The sequence below is a fragment of the Corella eumyota genome, chromosome 2 (assembly GCF_963082875.1).
Source record: "Corella eumyota chromosome 2, kaCorEumy4.1, whole genome shotgun sequence".
Taxonomy (NCBI): domain Eukaryota; kingdom Metazoa; phylum Chordata; class Ascidiacea; order Phlebobranchia; family Corellidae; genus Corella; species Corella eumyota.
Window position 1 is genome coordinate 13,896,406 of NC_137491.1, and position 23,017 is coordinate 13,919,422.

General features: G+C 32.1%; 2 protein-coding genes across 3 annotated transcripts in view; one reads left to right on the forward strand and one right to left on the reverse strand.

Annotated features, from left to right (window-relative positions):
* Positions 1-8,844: 8,844 nt before the first annotated feature.
* Positions 8,845-10,134, forward strand: LOC145742475 (uncharacterized protein F54H12.2-like). The gene has a single exon (XM_082560251.1). It carries the CDS (start codon positions 8,845-8,847, stop codon positions 10,132-10,134), a length of 1,290 nt encoding a protein of 429 aa, XP_082416377.1.
* A 2,169-nt stretch (positions 10,135-12,303) lies between these two features.
* Positions 12,304-23,017, reverse strand: part of LOC145743617 (uncharacterized) — a 32,581-nt gene continuing 21,867 nt past the window's right edge. Inside the window, exons 27-50 of one of the 2 annotated variants that reach the window (XM_082561621.1) lie at positions 22,893-23,013; positions 22,504-22,606; positions 22,100-22,222; positions 21,675-21,885; positions 21,558-21,610; positions 21,219-21,412; positions 20,758-20,893; positions 20,438-20,578; positions 20,030-20,200; positions 19,656-19,857; positions 19,290-19,438; positions 18,818-18,955; positions 18,385-18,592; positions 18,112-18,297; positions 17,780-17,969; positions 17,587-17,696; positions 17,163-17,364; positions 16,848-17,017; positions 16,310-16,673; positions 15,823-15,988; positions 15,562-15,722; positions 15,248-15,419; positions 13,934-14,086; positions 12,304-13,793 (exon numbers count right to left, since the gene is read on the reverse strand). In XM_082561621.1, the coding sequence (XP_082417747.1) occupies positions 13,572-13,793; positions 13,934-14,086; positions 15,248-15,419; positions 15,562-15,722; positions 15,823-15,988; positions 16,310-16,673; positions 16,848-17,017; positions 17,163-17,364; positions 17,587-17,696; positions 17,780-17,969; positions 18,112-18,297; positions 18,385-18,592; positions 18,818-18,955; positions 19,290-19,438; positions 19,656-19,857; positions 20,030-20,200; positions 20,438-20,578; positions 20,758-20,893; positions 21,219-21,412; positions 21,558-21,610; positions 21,675-21,885; positions 22,100-22,222; positions 22,504-22,606; positions 22,893-23,013 (4,046 nt within the window). In that variant the 3' untranslated portion in view covers positions 12,304-13,571. Of the gene's footprint in view, positions 13,797-13,933; positions 14,087-15,247; positions 15,420-15,561; positions 15,723-15,822; positions 15,989-16,309; positions 16,674-16,847; positions 17,018-17,162; positions 17,365-17,586; positions 17,697-17,779; positions 17,970-18,111; positions 18,298-18,384; positions 18,593-18,817; positions 18,956-19,289; positions 19,439-19,655; positions 19,858-20,029; positions 20,201-20,437; positions 20,579-20,757; positions 20,894-21,218; positions 21,413-21,557; positions 21,611-21,674; positions 21,886-22,099; positions 22,223-22,503; positions 22,607-22,892; positions 23,014-23,017 lie in introns of both variants that reach the window. The other variant, XM_082561620.1, reaches the window with a different exon arrangement.

The following is a 23,017-nucleotide window of genomic DNA, read 5'->3' on the forward strand; positions in this document are numbered from 1 at the left end:
TCTTCAAAGTTACTGTCGACTAAAACCACACGCACGTCTTCAGGTAGAAGCTGCAAAAATATATGTTGAAAAAGGAAACAAGATTTGTGATTTCCTAAAAGAGCCAACATTTCGTCCATTAATTCAGAAGGTTTACGATCCCCTAAAGTAGGCATGTTTAGAATTCTCGACGCCCTTTCTTGTGGAGAAAGGCTAAATGTTCCGAGAAGACGCTGTTTGATAGCGTCATACTTTCCAGTGGTTGGCGGATTTTCCAGGAAATCAATAAGACGAAGTGCGGTGTCCTGGTCTAATGCAGACACAACGTATAAATATCTTGTTTGGTCGGTAACAATATTTCGCAATTCAAACTGTGCTTCAGCTTGTTGGAACCAAACTCGAGGATGGGACGACCAAAAGTTTGGTAACTTAAGCGCAACGGCATTTTCTTCTTTCATTTTCTTAGAAATTACGTTTCTAAACGTCGGGGTCACCAATGTAGTAATCAAAGTTAAACGATTTTACAATATCGTGCTTCTTATTTTGTAACTTAAAGTAATGATAACAAAATGGAAGGAAGCGCACCAAAAGGCTACATAAAAGGGAAAAAGGCAAAACGCACCGATACGCGTGCGCACTAAAACACACAAGCTTCGATAACAATAATGTTTACGCCACAACTTAATTAATAATATTACCTGAACTAATTAAACAAATATTACGTATACCTTTTTTTAATTATTACACTAAAAAATTAAATTTTTTTCATTATTCTGCGCTTTAATAACAACCCCTAATTTTTATTAAATAAACAAGCTATTAAATATGTAAAACATACGAAAAATTAATTTTTTAACTTATTTTTATTTAACTAATATCATGATATACAATTGACCAAGATTTAAAAAAATAAAAACAACCTTTAAATTTTAATAAACAAATACCTATTACTTGGTAATTAATGATAAAACCTAAAATTTTAATTCATTTTTGAGTTAACAATATCATGATATTCAATTGACCAAAATTTGAAAACCTAACAACAATCTTTAAATTTCAATAAACAAACACCTATTAATTAGTAATTAGTAATAAAAATTAAATTTTTAATTCATTTTTAAGTTATAAATATCTTAATATATAACTGACCAAAATTTAAAAACCTGATAACGATCTTTAAATTTTAATAAACAAACACCTATTAATTAGTAATTAGTGATGATTAAATTTTGAAAATAGGAGAATCAGAAAACTTTATTATGACAAACAACATACTAAAATTCCAAAATCTTTAAAGTACTAGAACAAAAGTTATTTTGAACCAAAATTCGGACTAGTAAGAATAAAAACAATAAAAATAATATTTATAATGACAATAACAATATGTTTCGAAATCTAAGATTTCGAACCATAATAAATTCTAAAACGAAATTAAATAATTAAATAAAAAATTGTTTAGAATATTATCAACAAAAAAGTGAGAATAATGATCAGGTGTAAAAAACAAAATATATGATTATGTAACACTTTTTCAAAAAAATTAAACCACATATTTTTTTTTATATAGATAGATCGTTTACACTTCCTTTGCGTAGGAGTTATTATCGTTCGAATTATGGTATGTAATTTAATTTAAAATTATTATTAAAAAAAGTTTAGTATAAATTTATTTTTCCTAATATTTCGATGTTTAGTAGACAGCTCTACAGAAGACGAAAAGCTTTCTTTTTACTCGTCTTCACTTTCTAATTTAAAAGGTAAGTTTTTAACTAGAATACTATATCACAATTCTATAATTATAGCTGATGGATCTTAAATAAGTATTAAATGTTACTAAAAAGTAAATTATTATTTTTTTAAAGAAAATATGACACAAAGTCAAAGTTCAATTAACAAAAGTTGTGAAGGTAAATAAAAAAAATTTGATACATTTTTTAAAATAAATATAATCTTTTATCAAAAATAACAGTAAAATTGATTTATAGAAGACGAGATACAGTTTGATCCGGTGATCGAAAGTTCGGAAAATGGATCACAGGGGCTTGATTAGAAAACACAAATGTACTTTTAAAAAAAAATCATTCATTTGATTTTAAGTTTTTTTCCTTAAATTTTCTTCCTCAACAATTTCAAAATTATTTCGCTTTTATTAAAAATAAAAAATCAATGAAAACTTAATAGTTTATATTAAAGTTTAATGTTTTTTATCAGTTTTTTCTCAATTTGGTGGAGGCAGCAATATTCAAGTAAATGATGAACCAGATTTAATAAAAAGCAATCGAAATTCTATCAAAACACACTTTCGTGCTGGTCGAATGTTACAGTTTTACAATTATGATCTCTGTGACTAACAGGTATAAAAAAAACGTAATCTTAAATCAAATTGAATACAAAAATCCTTAAAAAAAACAAAAGTGCTATAATTTTTTTGTTTATACAGAACAAGATTGGCCTAATTTATGGTTTCATCGTTTCCTTGAGGAAATTTTTAATGTACAAACATCTGCATTCAAAATAAATTTATCCTATGTATTTATTTTAGAATCACCTATAACTCAAAATCAGCGCTATTTTCATGCATCGATAAATAATGCGAGTGTACTTGAAACTTCTGTTCTTATCGAAAATTTAGAGGATTTTCATGAATTTATTCGACATAGTTTTCACTTTGACATATTAAATTGGGCTATACTTCAGAGACCTAATTCCAGTTTTGTCGTTACAAAAGTTACAAAATTTCACTCTACGTATATCCAATTCGAAATTTATTTATCGGTCACCCGACTGTATACCGAGTTATCTACTAAGCAATCGTTTTTTACTTTCTTTAACAGCTAATAGTCAAAAAAAGTTCGATGACAACCTATGTTTATTTCGTGCTATTGATTGTTTTATATCCAAACGTAAGAAAGCATCGGAGATAAGAGTAACATATCTTTTAAAAAAATATTCAACGAAATCTAGAAATAGTTTCCCTGGTATTCAAATTAAAGATTTACCACAAATTGAAAAACTTTTTAAGTTAAATATTCAAGTTTATTTGAAACTACCAAACACTAACACAGAACTAATTTATCGCAGTCGACGTGCGATGTTTAACAAAAATGAGGATATTATGTATTTGAATTTATATGAAAATCATTTAGTCTTGTTACAAATCATATTAAATTCTGTAAAGGATTTGTGTGTCGTAAGTGTTTGAAGGTATGGATTTCAACTTATGCACTCACCAAACATAAAAAAATCAAAACTGTTCACTCAATATTAAATTCAAGTACCCAGGTGGAGTTTTTCGTTTACCCAAAACGATATTCTCGCAATTACTTGAATATGGAATTAAAGTTGAAAGAGATTTACAGTTTTAAATTTTTCGTGCATGTTTTGATTTTGAGACATATTTTAGTAAAAATGATATACCAAAACAAACGGAAAGAACGACATGGATAGTAAAACATGAAATTCTTTCAGTAAGCATTTGTTCAAACGTAAATAACTTCACAAAACCACGTTGTTTTGTTTCAAACGGTAATTCTGTTGAACTAAGTAACGAGTTTTTTTCTTACCTTACTCAAATACAAAAAACAGCGCTTCAATTATTGCTTAAAAAATTTAAAAAAAATTTTATTCAAATAGAACAGCAATTGAATTATTTAATGCAAAGAGAAGACTCAGATGCAAATATTACTAAACATCCACTTTTCATTCTTAAAAAACAATTATTGAATCGAATTACTGTGTTACCAATTTATTTCTTTAACGGAGGTTCCTATGACCCACAGGTAGCAAAACGATATATTTTTGGTTATATACTTAAAAATGATAAGTTACAGTATGTCATCAAGAAAAGCGAATAAATACATGCAAATCAAAACCAATCGATTTAATTTTCTAGACATCGCAAATTTTCTCGCTGCAAATTGTAGTTACAAAAAATATTTAAAAGCTTTTGAAATCGAAGAACAAAAAGGATTTTTTCCATATGAATATCTTACATCAATTTCGAGGTTAAACGAAACGAAATTACCGAAATACAAAGAGTTTTTCAGCGAATTAAAATGTTCCAATATTACTCCGCAGAAGTACGAGTCATGTCAAAATGTATGGAAAACTACAAATATGAAAACGCTTAAAGATAACCTTGTTTATTACGACAATCTCGATACATATCCAATGTCATTAGCTTTACAAAAGCAAATTGATTTTTATAAAAACCGATATGGGTGACTGTGTAAGCTTACCAAAACTTGCTTTACAAATGATTATCAAAAGTATGCCGAAAGATACGTTTTTTGCTTTATTCGATGAAAACATAAACATATTTTTCAGCTTATAAAACAACAGTTGAGAGGAGGTTTAGCTATAACTTTTAACCGTAAACAAATTGTTGGAGAATCATTAATTCGTGAACAAGACTATAAAAGCAAGGACAAGATCTGTCAATTTATTTCTGCGTTAGATGCAAATTCACTTTATTTATTTTGTCTCGGAAAGTTGATGCCTTTTGGGACATTTGTTAGTAATACTTTAAATAATAACAATACTTTTGATCGAGAAAATTCTTAGCTATATGGTGAAATGGCCACGTGTTGGATTGATTATATTGCTTTTAAAGAAAAACGTTTTATTCAACATAAATATAATTTAGGTGAAAAGTCCATCGGTTTGCGAAATTATTTTGTAGATGGTTTTTCACAAGCAATTAATAATGAAAAAAAATCAAAAATTTACGAATTTCACGGTTGTTTTTGGCATAAATGTCTGTGTATGTTTCCTCTGGAGGGTTTTGACGAAAAAAGTAAAATAACATATGAACAAATTCGTACACGAATAGTAGTAAAAAACACTTACTTGGAAAAACATTTGGGTCTGCCCATTTTCTATCCCAAACGAAAGGTTTTAGCCGACAGAATTCAAACCCTCCCGTTGGATTTGTGATCGCGCGAGTTTTACAATGGGTTACCCGAAGCAAGTCATTTCGATGCGCAAGAACGTACTTTAGTTATTATCGATGATTTGATGGAACAGTGCAACTCCAGTGTATCTTTATTATTCACCCAGCGCTCACATCACCTAAGTATTAGTGTCGTGTACATTGTGCAAAATTTGTTCGATAAAGGCAAGCATCATCGTGTGATTAGCCTTAATTCTCATTACCTAATCGTTTTTAAATCACCCTGCGACAACAGTCAAATTATGCATCTTGCTAAACAAATCTATCCGAAGAAATCGCAAGCAGTAGTCGAGGCTTTTCAAGATGCCACCAGCAAGCAATACGGTTATTTGTTATTCGATTTCAAACAATGTACGCCCGAAAAACATCGTTTACGCACCAATATTTTTCCTGGTGAAACTCAGTATGTTGTATATAAGTATGTGAAACGTTGAAACGTGATTATTTTTCGTTTTACTTTGGAAATGGAACAATGTCAAAACGTTTAGCCAAGCACGCAAGTGTATTAAAAATACTCGCAAATTCTCCCGCTCCGGCACAAAAGCGATACGTTTCTGCAGCGGAACCGGATCTGATTAACTGTTTGTGTGAATGTGCAAAAAATATCTTACACGGAAGCGTTAACCTGGATGAAAAAAATAAAAAAAATAAAAAAAACACAGAACAAAATTACGTTTTGTCGTTAAAAAGAAAGCTAGCCTTAAAAACAAGCGAAAAACTTTTCAAACGGGTGGATTTATTGGTGCTCTTCTTTCCGCAATCATTCCGGCAATTGGCGGTCTACTCGGTGGAATAACCAGGACATGAATTCGATTTCAAAACTGGCTTTGATCGATCCGCGCATGTTGCAAAATGCGGTCACCCCAACTCACTCACTTATGTCGAAGCTTGAACGCGATATGGCAGAAATCACAGAAAGCAAAGAAATGACTGTAAAGCAAAAAGTTTCAGCTTATAATCAAAGACTTCAACAGTACTTGACATTCAAGGAGCAAACCGAAGCACCTATTCCTATTAAAATAGAATCGGTTCCTAAACCGAGCTTGGATTTAGAAAACAAAATTTTGAAGGCGTTACCTCAAAGCTTAAAAGCAAAGGGAAGTCGCGTACTCAATGTTATAAAGACCTCACCTCGTTTAGGTTGGAATCCGGAAGGTCGCTTGCTATACAATAACATTTCGATACCCGGCAGCGATATCAGTGATTTAATTGACGATGTGTTAAAACAACGAAAAAACAATTCGATAGGATCCGAGCATTTGTACAAGGAATTTGAATTGCAAGGCCTAACAGATATCGTATCCAACAAACATAGAATAGCACAAACAAAGAAAAAAAATACCAGAACTAAGCCTACTAAACGATGGCTCCCCTACTAAAAAAATGAAGAGTGTTTACTACGATCCCTCAAAATCGGGAGGTTTTGGTGGAATTAATGCTTTGGCACGGAGCAGTAAAGTCACTAAAAAACAAGCAAAAAAATTCCTTTTGAAGCAGGACGTTTATACATTACCTCGCCGTTCTCGAAAGTTTTACCCACGACGAAAAACAATTGTCTTTGGTGAAAACAAGCAATACCAAATCGATTTAATCGATCTCACAAAACTCAACAAGCACAACGACAATTTTAAGTTTATTTTAACGTGTATCGATGTTTTTTCAAAATTCGGTTATGCTTTCCCGCTGAAAAATAAAACAGGTGTCTCAACGAGCAAGGCTTTCGAAAAGGTTTTAAAAGAAAGAAATATCGAAAAAGTTTCTTTTGATCGGGGTACAGAGTTCTATAACAAAACTTTTCTGAAATTACTAAAAAAGTGTAACGTCGAGTCGTTCTCAACACAAGACTATACAATTAAGGCATCGGTGGTAGAACGCTTTAATTTAACTATTTTAACAAAACTCTACAAATACTTTACGCACTCTGGTACATTTCGTTTTATCGAAGTTTTACTAAAATTCCTCGATGCGTACAATCAAAGCAAACATAAGGTACAGGTTTTGCACCTGCGCAGGTAAACGAAGATAATCGAGAAGAAGTATGGTTTAACTTATACGAATCGAATTCAAAATCTAATAAAAAACCACGTTTACGTGTTAACACATTAGCTCGAGTGAGTCGCCTTCAGAAACGTTTTCAAAAATCTTATCAGCAAAATTTTTCAGAAGAAATTTTTAAAATAAGAAAAGCTATTTCGGGAAATCCACCATATTACAATCTCAAAGACTTTAACGATGAACCCATCGAAGAGACTTTCTATGAAAAAGAGATTCTACCAGATATTAAGGACAACACTGTTTTTCTTATTAAGAAAATTGTTTCAACTCGGAAACACAACAAAAAGATTGAATACCTAGTTAAATGGTGTGGTTACGACGAAAGTTTTAATTCATGGATTTCGAAAACGGACTTTAAACAATATATAAACTCAAACTTGTGTAATGTTTTTTTCATTTTAGTCATAATGTTATCAAGTGTAGATATCGAAACTGCGAAAGCTAATTCCGCAAATAAATCAAAGCGTTTGGACGTGTTTGTTGCTATTTCACAATTATTCATATTGATAATTTTAATCGCAGCCAGTGTCTACAACTTTAACAATAATGCCAGTGTCTACAACTTTAACAAGACTTTCGGGATTCGTTTAACCTTCTCCTCAGAGTGCAAGTACAAATATTACGAATGAATGAGTTTTACTTAACAATTGCTAGCAATGCTAGTATGGATTATTTTCCGAATAATGTTTTACATCAATTCACAACAAAACTGTCTAAACCTATCACATTAGATTCCGATTGGGTTTGTGGACTTAGCGAAATAAGTCTACCGGGGACTTATGCAAATTTAAGTGAGAATGATTGTGAACTACGGTATACCAACAATGGAGTGGTTCATGATCTTACACTGCTTACGGGATATTACGACACACCCAGTGCACTTTTTAAAGGTATTGAAGATACTTTTAAACGTGCCAACTTATTAAATAGATTTCTTACTCGTAACCACCCCATCACTAAAAGAGTACATCTGTTTGTAAGAGAAGCCGGAGAAATAGAATTATGTAGGGGTCTTGCCGACTTGTTAGGTTTTACACGTACCACTTTTCCTCCCGGGAATTACTTTTCAATTACTGGGTTGGGTTTACATGCAAAATTGAGTGGTTTATATCTGTATTGCGACATACTCAACTATCACGGAGATAAACGTACTCCATTGTTAGATACTATTGGTTTACGGAGTTATAGTACTACACCCATGCATGTACGATTCAATTAAATTCATTACAAGAAAATAAAAAATTTTAATTTCAATACTATTAGTTTTACGTTAACAAATGATATAGGGGAACCAGTATATTTTCTTTCGGGAAAAGTAATATTGACTCTACATTTTAAACGAATCTCACCATCTCTTATGTGATTTTTGAAAATAAAATATATAAAAGAAACAATACTTGTGTTTTTCATTTTAGTCTACGCGCATCGTTATGTGAAAGAATGTATCATCACTACAGTCCGCCTTATATCTCTAAAAATAATGTATATGAGAAATATTATGCGCAACAACACGGAAGTGGAATACCAATCTTTACCGGGCAGCGTGTCCAATATGGTTACGGATTAGAATCTATTTTTAGTAGTCTAGGTCGTGCAATCTTACCTATGATCAAATCAGGAGCAAAAGTAATTGAAAAACGAGCTCTCACTAGCGGAATTAATTTAACCGGCGATCTAATTCGCGGAGAAAATCTAAAACAAGCTCTTCTAAAGCACAGTAAGGAAATGGGAAAACAAAAAAGAAACTTTTTTTTCACCTCCTGGTACCCAACATAAAAGACGTGGTGCCAAGCGAAAACGAAACAGTAGGAAAACTAATAGCAAGGGGAAACGCAGAAAAAAGGATATTTTTGATTAAGATGGCTCTCATTCACCCACTCTCTTGTGACTGCTTGACCTCGGATCTCGATCTATTCGGTGTGCCTCCTACTCAGATCTCAATAGACAGTTCAAAAACTATTCAAATCTTACCTCTCTCCGCTTTAAGCGATGATGCCCCATTGGAATTCGTTTTAAATGGCAGCGGTGAACAATACTTAGACTTAGCCGCGACACGTCTTTTTTTAAGCGCAAAAATACTAAAAAAATATGGAAGTAATTTAAATGCCGATCAAGAAGTGGCACCTATTAATTACCTCCTACTTAATACAAAGTTTAGTCAAGTGGATTTGAGTCCAAATGATAAACTTGTTTCACCTAGTTCGAATACTTATGCATATAGAAGTTATTTGGAAACACTCTTATCTTTCGGAAGAGATGCAAAAGAAACACACTTACAATCTGCCTTGTGGTATGCAGATACGAAAGCACAGTTCGATAATTTAGCAAACTCAGGGTTTCGAAAACGAAAACAAAAAGCTGCCTCAAGTGCTTCGTTCGATATGCTCGAAAAACTTCATCTCGACTTATTCTTTCAACAGCGTCTCATGCTTAACGGGGTCGATTTAAAAATAAAACTTATACCAAACAATAGTAATTTTTACTGCATGGTTCCACAAGATGAGTTTAAATTGAAACTAGAAGAGGCTTATTTATTAGTTCGAAAAGTAAAGCTTAATCCTGATCTTCAACTAGCTCATATCAAAACCTTAAATACAAGTACAAAATATCCCATTCGTCGTGTCGAAACAAAAGTTTTTTCCGCATCCGGAGGAAATTTAAACGCAAACATTCAAAACCTTTTTTTAGGACAAGTTCCTAAACGTATTGTTATTGGCTGTGTAGATAACATGTCTTTCAACGGAGCAATCAATCGAAACCCTTTTAATTTTAAAAACTATTCGATCAACTACATTGTTTTACACAATGACGGTAAAATGATACCCAGTACTCCTTACACTCCAGCATTCAATAGTAATCACTACAGCCGAAGCTACACTTCTTTATTTGACAGTACCGAACAATTTTTTCAAGACACCGGTAATTGTATCTCTTCAACAGACTATAAATCCGGTTACACTTTGTTTGCTTTTGATTTGAAGGCAGGTGGGTGCACTGCATCCACATTCGATTTAATACGACAAGGCTCTGTTCGACTTGAAATACATTTTGAAGAACCACTAGCACACACTATCAACATTATCGTTTATGGGGAATTTGATAATCTCATTCAAGTAGATAAACATCGAAACGTTATTTTAGATTATTAACATGTATTCTTTTGAAATCGAGAACATCATTGCTAAAGACCAACAGGCAAAAAAATATTTTCATGAAGTTTTATCTAGAGATGAAATTAATTTCACAATTGATAAATATCCTGCTTTCTACATTATCAATACAGATGTAAGAAAAAAACTTGGTGCTCATTGGATAGCATGTTACTTTGACAAAAAACAAAAAGCAGAGTACTTTGATCCTATGGGATTACAACCATTATACAAAGAATTTAATGTATTCTTAAATAAAAACAGCACGGGGTGGACTTTCAATTCAAAAACATTACAACATCCTCTAAATACAACATGCGGACATTACTGTGTTTTATATGTGGTGTTAAAAAGTAGAGGCAAAAGCATGCATACCATTAACAACATGTTCACTGATAACTTAGAGTCAAACGATGAAAAAATTAAAAATATATTATTTAGATGGAAAAAACAATAAAAATATAATTCGTGTGTTTATTATTTATGTTAATAAAACAAAATTGAAATACTTGTTCTATTCAATAAAACTTTAAAACTTTTTACTTACATATAAATAAACTCGTTTCTATAAACACAAATTTTGCTCACGCGATTTTGTGTCAATAGCGCCATTTAATTATTTTTACACACATTATCTTAAAAATTTCTCTTCATACTCTCTGTTACCAGCCATTTAACTCCTTTAAACATTTTCCAATAATAAATAATTTTTAAGTACTATCTTACGACACCCATAAATATCGTATAAATCAATTTTCACATTTTTTTTAGTTTTCTCTAACGCCACCCATAAATATCTTATAAATCAACTCACACTTTTTAGGACTCTCTTACCCCACCCATAAATCTCGTATGAATCGACTTCATCTACTACTCCTGTTTCGAAAACTTCTCCGTAAAAAAGTTGCGTTCACCGGTTAAATAGCCTCTACTACCATAAAATAAGCGGAATTAAGGATCGGGGTTCACGACTTGTAGAGTTTTTTGTTATTTAATTTTAATTGTGTTGGTTTACGAAAATGTTATTGACTCCTTATTAACTAGATGGCTAGCTAATTTATTGACACTTGGTTGTATAATAACAGTTTACACTTTTTTTTGTTAGTGAAACGGCGTAAACTTGGCGATACATGATTACAAATGCGAATAATCGAAACGATAACTATAGTTTTAACACATAATTTTTATCCGACTCAAAATAAAGCTAAATAAATCCAACTATATATAGACAATCTAATGACTCAAGTTAAGGAAACAAGTGACGTGTCACGCGATATAAAACGATAAATGATTGACAGCACATTCCGAAGTTTATCCATAAACACATTATTCGTGTTTTCGTGAAGCTAAATGCTTTCTGGTGCTCCTTTGCTAACCCCTGATACTGCTGTATATCTTCAGGTTAATTAGGTTCTAACAGATATCGTGATTTCCGCACCAGGCATTGCAAAACAGAGTATAGTTTGTTTGCAGTTATTAGTCACGTTGATATTTTATTTGCATTGGATAGCTTCACGGTGTCCATACCCATAATATTAAATGTATTTTAATGTGCCGTTTCTCATATCACTCCGTATCACGTAAAGTTGCGCAAGCAATCAATTCCACAATACCATGATATATAATTTGATAAACAAACAAACAATTTATTTTTAGTAACAAACAAAAATTTAATTTTTAATTTGTTAATAACATAGTTTATAAATGACCAAAATTTTAAAACCTAATAACAATTTTTAAATTTCAATAAACAAACTCCTATTAATTAGTAATAAAAATGTAATTTTTAATCCATTTTTAAGTTATAAGTATCGTAATCTATGACTGACCAAAATTTAGAAACCTAATACTAACCTTTAAATAAACAAACACCTACTAATTAGTAATAAAAAATTAATTTTTAATCTATTTTCAAGTTATAAATATCATAATATTATTAATATATAACTAGCCAAAATTTGAAAACTTAATACAAATCTTTAAATTTTAACAAACAGACACGACACCTATTTATTAGTAATTAGTGATAAAAATTAACCATAATAATGATAATAATAACATGTTTCGAAATTAAAGATTTCGAACCATAATAACATTAAAAAAACTGACTTTTTTTTAATGCTTTTAAAAACCTATTTTATAATTTAAATGTCATTAAGTTTAAGTGTGTATTGTATTGCCAACCACAACGAATTAGTTTACAATACAAGAATATAAAACAAGAAAAAGTTGTAGGTAAAAAAAGCACGTTACCGTTTTGCTTCGGTACTTCCACATAATCAAGAGCAAATACAGGAAGACAGCAAAAAAAAACATAGCACCAAAAAATAACGCTGTGAATAAAAAATATACAGAAACGGCTACGATCACCTAAAAAGAATAAACATCAAAGTTAATATACAAAAAAGACTTTAAATAGGCTTTATTAAAACATGATGTTTAAATAGCACCATAATTAACAAGTTTTGCGGTTTGATATATTTTTACACCTTTTATTAGGCAAATAATCAAAAATGTTTAAATATTGGTGTAGTTATTAAATATGTTTACAAATCGAATCGCACTATACAACCATATATAATTAAAGCAAACAAAAATTGAAGAAAAAACGCAATAACGAAAAATAGAAAGTGTTGCAGAATGCGATATTAAAAATAGACTTTAAATGAGTTAAAAATATCATCACATCAGTATTACAAATAAAACGACTTTTGTTATTGATTAACTAACCACCATTAAAAGTTCTAAAAAGTCACAAATTTTTGGCTGATTTTAGCACTTTTTGCTGCATGAACTTAAAAAAATTAATGCAATAGAATTTGAAAAGGTGTTACTTTTTATAGTGCATTTTACACATGTGTCAAATATAGAAAATGTGTAAGTCTCAATTAGTGAAATATTGTTGAAAAATAATATATAATTGAAATTGATGGATTAAAAACCGACAGCGTCTATGATATTTCACATCGACGATACCGCAATAAAATCGGCTAAATATATTTATTAATATAAAAACAAAATTAAATTGCCAATTTGTTTTTTGGCCTTTGATGTCACAATGATCAAACTTGCTTATCAACAACCGACGATTACAAAAAATTAATCATGGATTTAAATAAACAAGTTGAACAAAAGTTGTTAAAAACACAATGTTGTCAAAAAACAAAATAATAGAAAAAAAGATTTTTGTTTCGTGAAAAAGGCATCTTTGGCGACCTCTCGTGTTTTGGAATGATCGGGCAGATTTGTTAACGAAAAAAATAGCAAAAAACGCGGAAGGAATTCAGTAATTTGGTCGCAAAACCTGACATCACACAACGGCCACGATGCGTTTGTTTGCACTGGCAAAATTATCTTTCCGTAACCTTGCGCATAATGACGTATAAAGTTATGACGTCGTAAAGTGGCAAGAGCGAAAGATAGTTTTCAAGTTTGCGTTAAGCTGTTTGCATTTTTCCCGCGATAGCTGGGGCAACGTTCGCCGAAGGATACATCGCATGCATCCCCCGCTGGTGGGATGGGTGAGCCCCCACCACGTGGTTATGGTGCCCGGTTGGGTCAGTGGGGCTTCGCATGCTCCCTTCCGACCAATCGGAGTTGCTTCGAGGTGAGGAACTTGACCACTGGTCAGGAGATTCGGGGCTGGGGGTGTCGTAACCCTGCTAAAAAATGTTTTGATGAAAAAATTAAAAAATAAGTGAGTTTTTAAAATTTAAGAGATTGTTTAACCCTATAACAGCACATAACCCAAACTTTTCACAAAATAAAAATAAGAAATAAAACTTAAACAACTTATAACCTGGAGATGTTTTGGCATAGCTGGCAAGGGGGCAGGAGGAGATGGGTTTTCGGACCCAGATAACGGAGACATCGTGTGGTTGGAAGGAGGCGTCGGAAATTTATCGATGCCGTACTGAAGATTTGAACCCATCGTCATTAATGTCATCCCATTCTGCCGATATAAAAGAAATATTTTTATTTAGCCCGTTTCTATGTCCACTTTTTTCTGGGCTTTGGACTAAATTAGTCCAAAAATATCATGACTCGGCAAAAAAACGGGCTTTTTTGGTCCTGCTAAAGAGGTGGTCTAATTTGAAAAAGCCCGGGCTTTTCACCGGTCTTCGGTTACGCGAATGCTTAGGCTAAGGAGCGCATACGCGATTTTGTTAGTTTAAGCAATAGTTTTTTGATAAAAAGCAAACAATTAGATAAAATTAAGATGTAGAATAAAATTTGAATAGTTTTTGGTTAGTAAATAAAAACAAATACGAGTTTAATCAATTTTAAAACGGCAGTTAAGCTGTCTGACCGACAAATACTTTGAAACATGCCAAACCACAAGTTTTACAGTAAAATTTAGGCGGACAGTCTGACATAAATTGTTATTTTATCTAATTATGGCCGTATTAATTGGTTTACTGTCAATTTAAATCCGTAATCTAACAAAAAATAACCTACAAATATCTGTCAGACAGTAAAAATGCCAAATTGTATGGTTTGAGTTTTACAGACTGCCAAATAAAAACGAAGCATTATTAGGTTTGTTTAAACACATTTGAATATGTTGTTGTAGGATAAAATGGTGTAAGTGGTGTGTTAAATGGTATAAAGGTAAACAAAAATAGAAAACAACTGAGAACAAAGAAGCTGTTTAAAGAAAGCTAATATATACAATTGGCAACTTGTTAATTTAATTTGCTACATGTTATATATTTGAAAACTTTTAATTCCTATATGGTAAAATCCTTACTTATAGTTTGTGTTTTTTGTGCAATAAACAATATAAAAACAGCTTGTTTTGCAGTAAGCAGATTTACAACGAAGTTTAAAACAGCCATATTCAGTAAGTTATTAATAATTGTACTAAAACTTGCAATAGAAGATGTTTTATAACTAAACAAATAACAATTTTAATTCCGACAAACAGACAAAACGAACATTTTAATAAAAAGCCCAATGTGCTAAATGGCCATGGAAACAGAACATTTTATTGGGCTTTGGACTAAAAATTAGCCCAAAGCCCAATAAAAAGCCTGGCTTTATTTTTGGATATTGAAAACGGGCTAATTATGTGTTTAATAAAAAATAATTATTAAAAAAAACAAGAAACAACCTGCAGTGGTGGCGAATGAATTTGACTGTTGTTGTAATTGGCATGTTGCCGTTGTTGTTGTTGCAGTTGTAGTTGCTGGGCCATTAGGTTTTGATTGTGTTGTGTTTGATTGATCATTTGCAGATTATTTCTTGACCCCTTCATGTGATAATTGTTCACTACTTCAGCATACCTAATTAAAAAACGGTCATCAACAATAAACTTTTTTTATATTTATAATATAAAAATTTTTTTAGAACTTGAAGGTAACTAAATTTCGAAAATTGCAAATAAAACAAAAATTTTAATAAATTTGATAATTTTAATTTTTTTACCTCCTATTATCCATGGCAGGATTATGATCAGGAGCCCCCATTGTCTTGAACGCGACCATCTGAGATGGGTGTAACTGTTGTGAGTGATGCTGCAGCGACTGATTATACATTTGTTGTTGTTGAAGAAGTTCGTTTCTTTGCATCCATTCTTGAGATTGTTGCTAAAATAAAAATAAAATTTTTAAAAATAATGTGTTTTTACAAAAGGTATATAAATAAATATGTTTTTTACTAAAAAAAATATATATACTTGTTTATTACCTGTTCGTTTTGTCCCAAACCCGGCCCGCTATGCGAGACAGAAATGTGACTGTGTTGTGGCCTTTGAAACATGCTAGGCGTCATGCCCCGTGGCAGGATGTGGCGTGGTGGCGTGCCACGAAACGTTGAAATACCGCGCTCGTCGACGCCAACGTTTTGAACATTACTGCACACAAAAAAATAGTTTAGAATTGGATTAAAAATAATGAAAAGTCATGCAAAAAAAATAATTCCCAAAGCAAAAAAATCGAATATAACACCGTGTTTTTTATCATATATTTTTTTATTTTATTAGAAACAAAAAAGGTAAAGAAGGCCACATAAAAAAAAGAAACCCCCTAGTGCATTTGCGGCTCACGTAATCGTTTCGGGGTTAAACTTCCCCAGCTCGGACAACCTTATCGAAGGCAGTCGTATATATGTTGACGTCAGCGCAAACAATGACGTCATGTCGTCGACGTTATTGCGCGACGAGAAGGTCTCGTACCTGAATTGATTGTGCACCAAGCCGGGGTTATGTTGATGGTGCCCCGGTACCAAGTGATGGTGCAAGAAGGGTCCGTCTGAGGGAGGTCGCATGGATAAGGGGGGTGACAGGGTCGAATCGGTGCTGTAAGTCGTTGCCGGAGACGACAAGGACGTGTTACCAGGCGACAGACTGCTCTCCCCAGAGTGACCAATGCCCGGGTGAATAATGACTCCCTGCATGTTGGGGGGAGTTCCCACGCTGTTGGGTGAAATGCTATCCCCGGTCGTTCCGGAGGAGGGTGGAACTTGGGAAGCGGATGCCTTTTTTGCTCTCCGACTAGCTTTGCCGTCAGGTCTTCCGACTTGTCTTCGCGATTTTTTGCCTAAAATTGAAAAGTTTAAATTATCTTTTTCCAACTTCCACTTTGTAAAAAAATATTACAAATATAAAATTTATGTTGTTTTAAGATGTATTTTAAAAATTTCAAGTTTTTTTTCATCCCTAACTAAATCCCCGAAAAATACAATTTAAAAAACATTTCATAACATCAGCCAACCTGTGGGTTTCATATGAGTGCCCATGTACGGATCCCTCATAATTTGGTGACCAGCCAAGTGCGTTCCAATGTGGCCAGGGGGGAGTGGTTGCGATCGAACCAAATTGTATTCGTCCAGAAATTGAACAATGTCTGTGTGTAATCGCTCTTGCGCGATGTCACGCGGTAATCTTGAAAAAAAATAACAAAAATACATTTAAAAATATTAAAGTACCAAATATGTTATTTGAAAAAAACTTGACAAATTTTACAGTTTACAAAAATTTAATTTTTTTGAACTTTTACGAAATTAAGTTTTTTTAAATTTTTTTCTACCTATCCATGTGATCAGTGATGTCCCTGTTTGCATAATGATCCAGCAGAACCCTGATGGACTCGAAGCTTCCCTCCTTGGATGCAAGAAAGAGCGCGGTCTCCTCCCGCTCTGTTTGTGCATCCCTGTTGCATCCGGCTCGAAGAAGAGTGGAAACTGCATCGACGTTATTAACGGCGGCTGCCCAGTGCAAAGCCGTTTTACCTGAAAAAATACAAAAAAAATTATAATTCAATTTTTTTAACTAAATTTGTGTTAAATCTTTATTTTATTTTCGTAAAACTCGTATCAAAATAATTAAAATTGTTGAAAACTTAATAAACAAAAGATTTAAAAAATTCCTCGTAGTTAAATTTGTAACAAGATTAAAATGCAAAAAACATCACAGACGTAATCTAATAATATAACATTTAAAGTTGTAATCACCGTGTTCGTCAACCGCATTGACATCAGCATGAGCGTTGATTAAGGCTTCCACCATACTCTCTACTGCCAATCTCGCTGCCAATATCATAGGTGTGGTTCCGTCGTTCGATCTTAAAAAACGAATTAGTAAGTTGAAATATAAGAACTATTTTTGTAAAAAAATAGCCCAATAAACATTAACAATTTTCTATACCTGGCGTCTAATTCGGTCGCTCTATTACGTAAAAGTATTTGAAAAACTCCCTGCGCATCGGCCGAAATCGCAGCGTGCAATGGCGTTCTTCCGGTAGCATCTTTCATATTGGCATCGGCACCAGCGTCCAGAAGACGTTTTGCGGCATCTGCTCTCGCGTATCGTGCAGCAAGATGCAAAGCAGTCTCTCCTGTAAAAATGCGATTTAAAATTTTATAAAAAATGTAATTAAAATTATATAACGGATTCATGCTTCTAACTGTTAAAAAATTATTTAAATTCCAAAAATGAACCCTTAAAACAAAAAAATGTTAATTTTTTTTAAAGTGTACCAGTTTTATCAGTTTGTGCACACAGTGACGCCCCCTGAAGTATAAGTCCCGCAATCATGCTATCACTTCCTTCACCTGACAACACTGTAGCCCCATCACCGGGCGTATCGAGAGGATCTTCGTCTGGAATAGCTGTCTCAACCCCGCCGCCGCGAGCAGCGGCTATCATTAGCGGGGTTATACCGTCTAAGGTTTAAAAAATAATTAAAGTTAGAAAAAGTTATATTAAAGTTAGAAAAGTAAAATAATGCAAAAAATTTTATAATAAATAACCTGGACCACGTGCGTCGACGTTATCCTTATTATGTGGAGGCGGTGTCAGATCAGTGACCGCTGAAGAAGCGGATCCACCACGCGGCAGGTCAGCTGCGTCTAGGTGTTGTGGCGTCCACTCTCTCGTATCTTTTTTCTCGTCGTCGTCGTCACGGTTGCTTGCGCTTGAGTGTGGGCCACGTTGATACGCAGGTTTAGTGTCAACGTGCTAAACAGTAAAAAAAAAATTAAAAAATATTTATAATATTATATAAATTCATAAATTTTTGATAAATTTTTTGTCCATATTGTCCATAAAAAACGGTAGCAAGATTTCCAACCGCAATAAAAACTATACAATAAAAAAACGTTAAAAAAGCATATTATTAAAAAATTTTTTAAAACTTTATTTTTTTACTCCCAAAATTTTGGTGCTTAAATAATTTTTACTTACTTGAAGAAAAGATATATTTTCTCTATTTTCCGGGACTTGGTAGCGCGCCATTTTCTGCTGGTGATTATTTTCATCCCACGAGTTAAGAAACGGGGTTCCAAGTGATTCCAATTGGGTCATCTCATTTCCATTCATTGCCTAAAAAAGTGAAAAATATTTTTAATTTAACATTTTCAGGTAGAAGATACTTTTTAATAATAAAAAATTTAGAAAAATATATAGAATATTTTTTATTTATTATAAGCAAAAAAGTATTTCAAATTCTTTATATTTTTAACTAAGGCGTTGCAAAAATATTTAAATTTATTACAAACTTACTTTAAATGTATGTTAATTAATAACTTTTTACAAGCCGAAAGGTTTCAGGTTTTAGCCGCATCAAGTACATAATATACACCCTTTAGCCATGCGTTTATAGATAGCTAAAAATGTAAAACCTATCACTTCGAATATAATCATATAAAAATCTTACTTTTAAATGTAAATCGTCTTGGCCGATTGGTTCATGTCTCTGCTTCTTATTGAGTGAAAACCCATCAGGTATCCAAAGAGTGCTTGTTTCTCGCTTTCGTTTATGTCGAGTAAGTACAACAATAATTCCAATCACGACAACCAGTCCGGCTAACATTAAAAATTATTTGAAACATTTAAAGGATTAAAAAAACTATTTAATTAATTTTTCTGATTTTTTAGGGAGTAAAAACACATTAAAAATATTTAAGAACATTCTTACAGAAAAAATACAAATATTTTTTTTAAAGGAAAAAAATTGTACTCGTTCTTTAATAGGTCAAATAAAATGATTAAAAATAAATAGAAAAATAAATTAATGCATTACCCGCTGCGCCAATGATATAAGACACGTCAACGGGCGTGCTTTCCTCTTGCGTCGTAGAATCTATTCCGGCAATCGGAATATCGATATTTAAGCTGTCGGTGCCAGCTCTTGCACCCAAGTAGTCACCAGCCTTGTTTGCCTTCTGCCAGCATTTGCCCAAAGCTTCTTGTTCGCATTTTTGGTTGTTAAGTCGAAGGTAAGCCTGTTTAAAAACAAAGTAAATTTTATACTATAAATTTAATGATAAGAATTGTCAAAATTTTAAAGAATTGTTTAAATAAAAAAAAAACAAGTGCCAATTAAATTAAAAAATATTTATATCAATAAGTGTTTTAAGTTTTTTAAAAACCCTACTTTAAATTTAACATTTTCACCTTTGAGCCAGATGGAGTTCCCGATGCTCGCTTTATTCGATGCAACGCATCGGTCTCATTTCCGTAAAATAACTGGAACGGAATGACGTTATCGCTTTGTGTCGTAACGGGCTTAAACCAGCTTTGAACGTAGCCGAGGGCATCGCTGATCGAGCGGCGTCTACGCGAAATCTAAAAAAAAAATATTACAGAAAAATGAAGATTACTTTAATATATTTAATGTGTCATGTTTATCAGCAATAGTGCCCATAATGGACAAGAAGCATAGTAGTAGGTATAGTGCACATTGCCTGCTATGTATAAAATTTTAAAGCAATAGATATTTTAATCTGTATAAAAGTATATTTGTACAAAATAAAACAATACATTTACATTTTAACTATATATTAAATTGAAAAAAATGCTCACAGAAGTATAAATTGGTTCGATTTTTGGAAGTCCATTTTCAAGTTGAAATTCGACGATTGTGTGTAATATCGTTCCAATCGATCGCAAAAAGTCAATCTTTTTCTCAAGTAATTGTTCAGGCGTTAGTAAAACAATGACAATCTATTAACATAAAAGAAGTAAGTGAAAAACTTTAAATTTCTTTTTTTAATAAATTTTCTAAAAATTAAAAAAAAATACAGTCTTATCATAAAGCACTTTTTCATAAATGCTCTTCGAAGCTAAAATCTTTTTATTTTTAAATTTTTTTTTTTTTCTATTTTTAGGGGTTTGTTTTATACCAGTATTCCCGTAGCTGCTTGTTGTGGGTATTCAGTATCACAATCCAATCCATCGTAACCACAGCCGAAGTTATTACAACCTTCATCACAATGCCCGTTATTGTAATTACTATCGCAATATGGCTGGAATTCAGGTCTACACAAATAGAAAACGAAATTAAATTATTTTTTATTTTGTTTGGTGTAAAAGAGCTTATCAATTCTAAATTTTTAAATAATAAGCTGCATTTAAATTAACAATTTTTGCTTTTAGAATACCATTTTTTTTTTTCAAAATATAAATCTTTCAAATTATTTTTTTTACTTTCGAAATTTTTTTAAAAAATACCTTAACTTTTTTAAAAAATAATAACAAAATAGATTTAAAAGGGAGCAGGTGGGGTTTTTATTATATATATATATATAACATCCAAAAATCCCCGACATGTTTTATCAGAATTTTAAATATTAAAAAAACTAACTTGCAAGCGTCTTTCGGTGTATCACAATCCCTGCCATCAAACAAACATGCTTCAGTATTACATTGTTGATCACAACTTCCATCTCTAAACCTCTTGTAGCATTCAAGTGCTTCTGGGCAGTTTTCCCAAGGTTCGGGTATTCCATAAGCACAATCTCCACCATCGTAGTCGCAGCCGTAGGTTTGACATTGTGCCTAAAATTAAATTAATAAAAATAAACCATCCGCCAATTTTTAGAAAAATAATAGTTTTTCTTTAAAATATGAAACAAACATAAATAAACAAAATAACAATAATTTTTATTTTAAATAATGGAAAAATTATTTAAATTGGACTTACATCACATACTCCATTTTGGGATAAGCTTTGACATTGTTTCGAGCAGATTTTAGCTACAAAAATCAAAACAAAATAATTATTTACAAATATATTAAAAAAAAACAATTAAAAGTTTACCGATCGTAGTTGGGACTGAAATTCCAGTATCCGTTCCCGGGCCCGGAGCTACACCCGGATTGTAAAACTGACAAGTTTGTCCGTTGTAATTAGACGGACACAAGCAAACTTCTGCCCCCGTGTCAGACTGCTGACAGGTGCCGCCGTTGTAGCAGAACAGACCGCCTTGACATTTTGATAATTCAATCGAGCAGTCAGAACCTCGAAATCCCTATGTCAAAAGATAGAAAATTAAATTTAAAATTATACAAAACTAACCTTTTTTGAGTTGGACCAACTTTAAACCAAAAATTTTTATAATCACCTTAATGAAACCATTTTTAAACCATCTTCAAAGCAAAATTATTGAACCAATTTTAAACCAACCATTTTTGAACTAAATTTAAACCAAACATTCTTGACCTAATTTTAAACCAAATACTCACCGCTACGCAATGGCAAACATAACCGATCGGTTGAAGTGGATTATCAGTACAAGTTGCCCCGTTAAGGCAAGGTGAAGTACTACAACTTGATAATTTCTTCTCGCACAACACACCAGTGTATCCCTGAAAAAAAACAATCATTTACTTTAACTATAGGTTAAACGAATAGGAAAAGAGTAAAAGCTGCGCTAAAAAATACGGTAAATGCTCTTTTGCAAAATAAATTGAATGGCAAAAAAAATACAAAACCAATTTTCAAATATTTTAAAAGTATTGATTAAAAAATAAAATATTTTCAAATTGTAAAAATTAAAATAACGTTAGCTCGACGCATAACATATTTTCAAACATTATAAAGATTAGAAGTTCCTTGAAATAAAACTGTTTAGAGCCCAATGAAGTACCTGATTGCAGTTACATTGATACGAATTAATGCCTTGCACGCAGTTAAGAGTTCCCTCCGCGTCGCAAGGTTGTGATAAGCATTCGTTTACATCACCCTCACAACTAAAAACAAAAATGAAGTTAAATATTTGCGGTCAAATTATCAGATTAAAATTTATTAATTCGCATTTTTTTGTACTTCTTATCGATATAACTAATTATATTTTTTTTTAAATTATAAAAGGCGTTATTTGTTTAAACTGTTGTTCATTAAAAAACAAAAAAATCATTTTTTAAAATTGTTAAAACCATTTGTGTAGAATTTTTTTTTGTAATTTTTATTTTCATTGGGCACAATCTTCTATAAAAACAGTAATTTGTCTTAACATAAAAAAAATATTTTTTTTACCTGGTACCAACAAAACCGGGCACACAATCACAAGTATAACTACCAATATGGTCTGTGCATTGTCCTTCGTTTAAACATGGGGCACTGGCACAATCATCGGCGTTTATTTGGCATCGTTCTCCTAT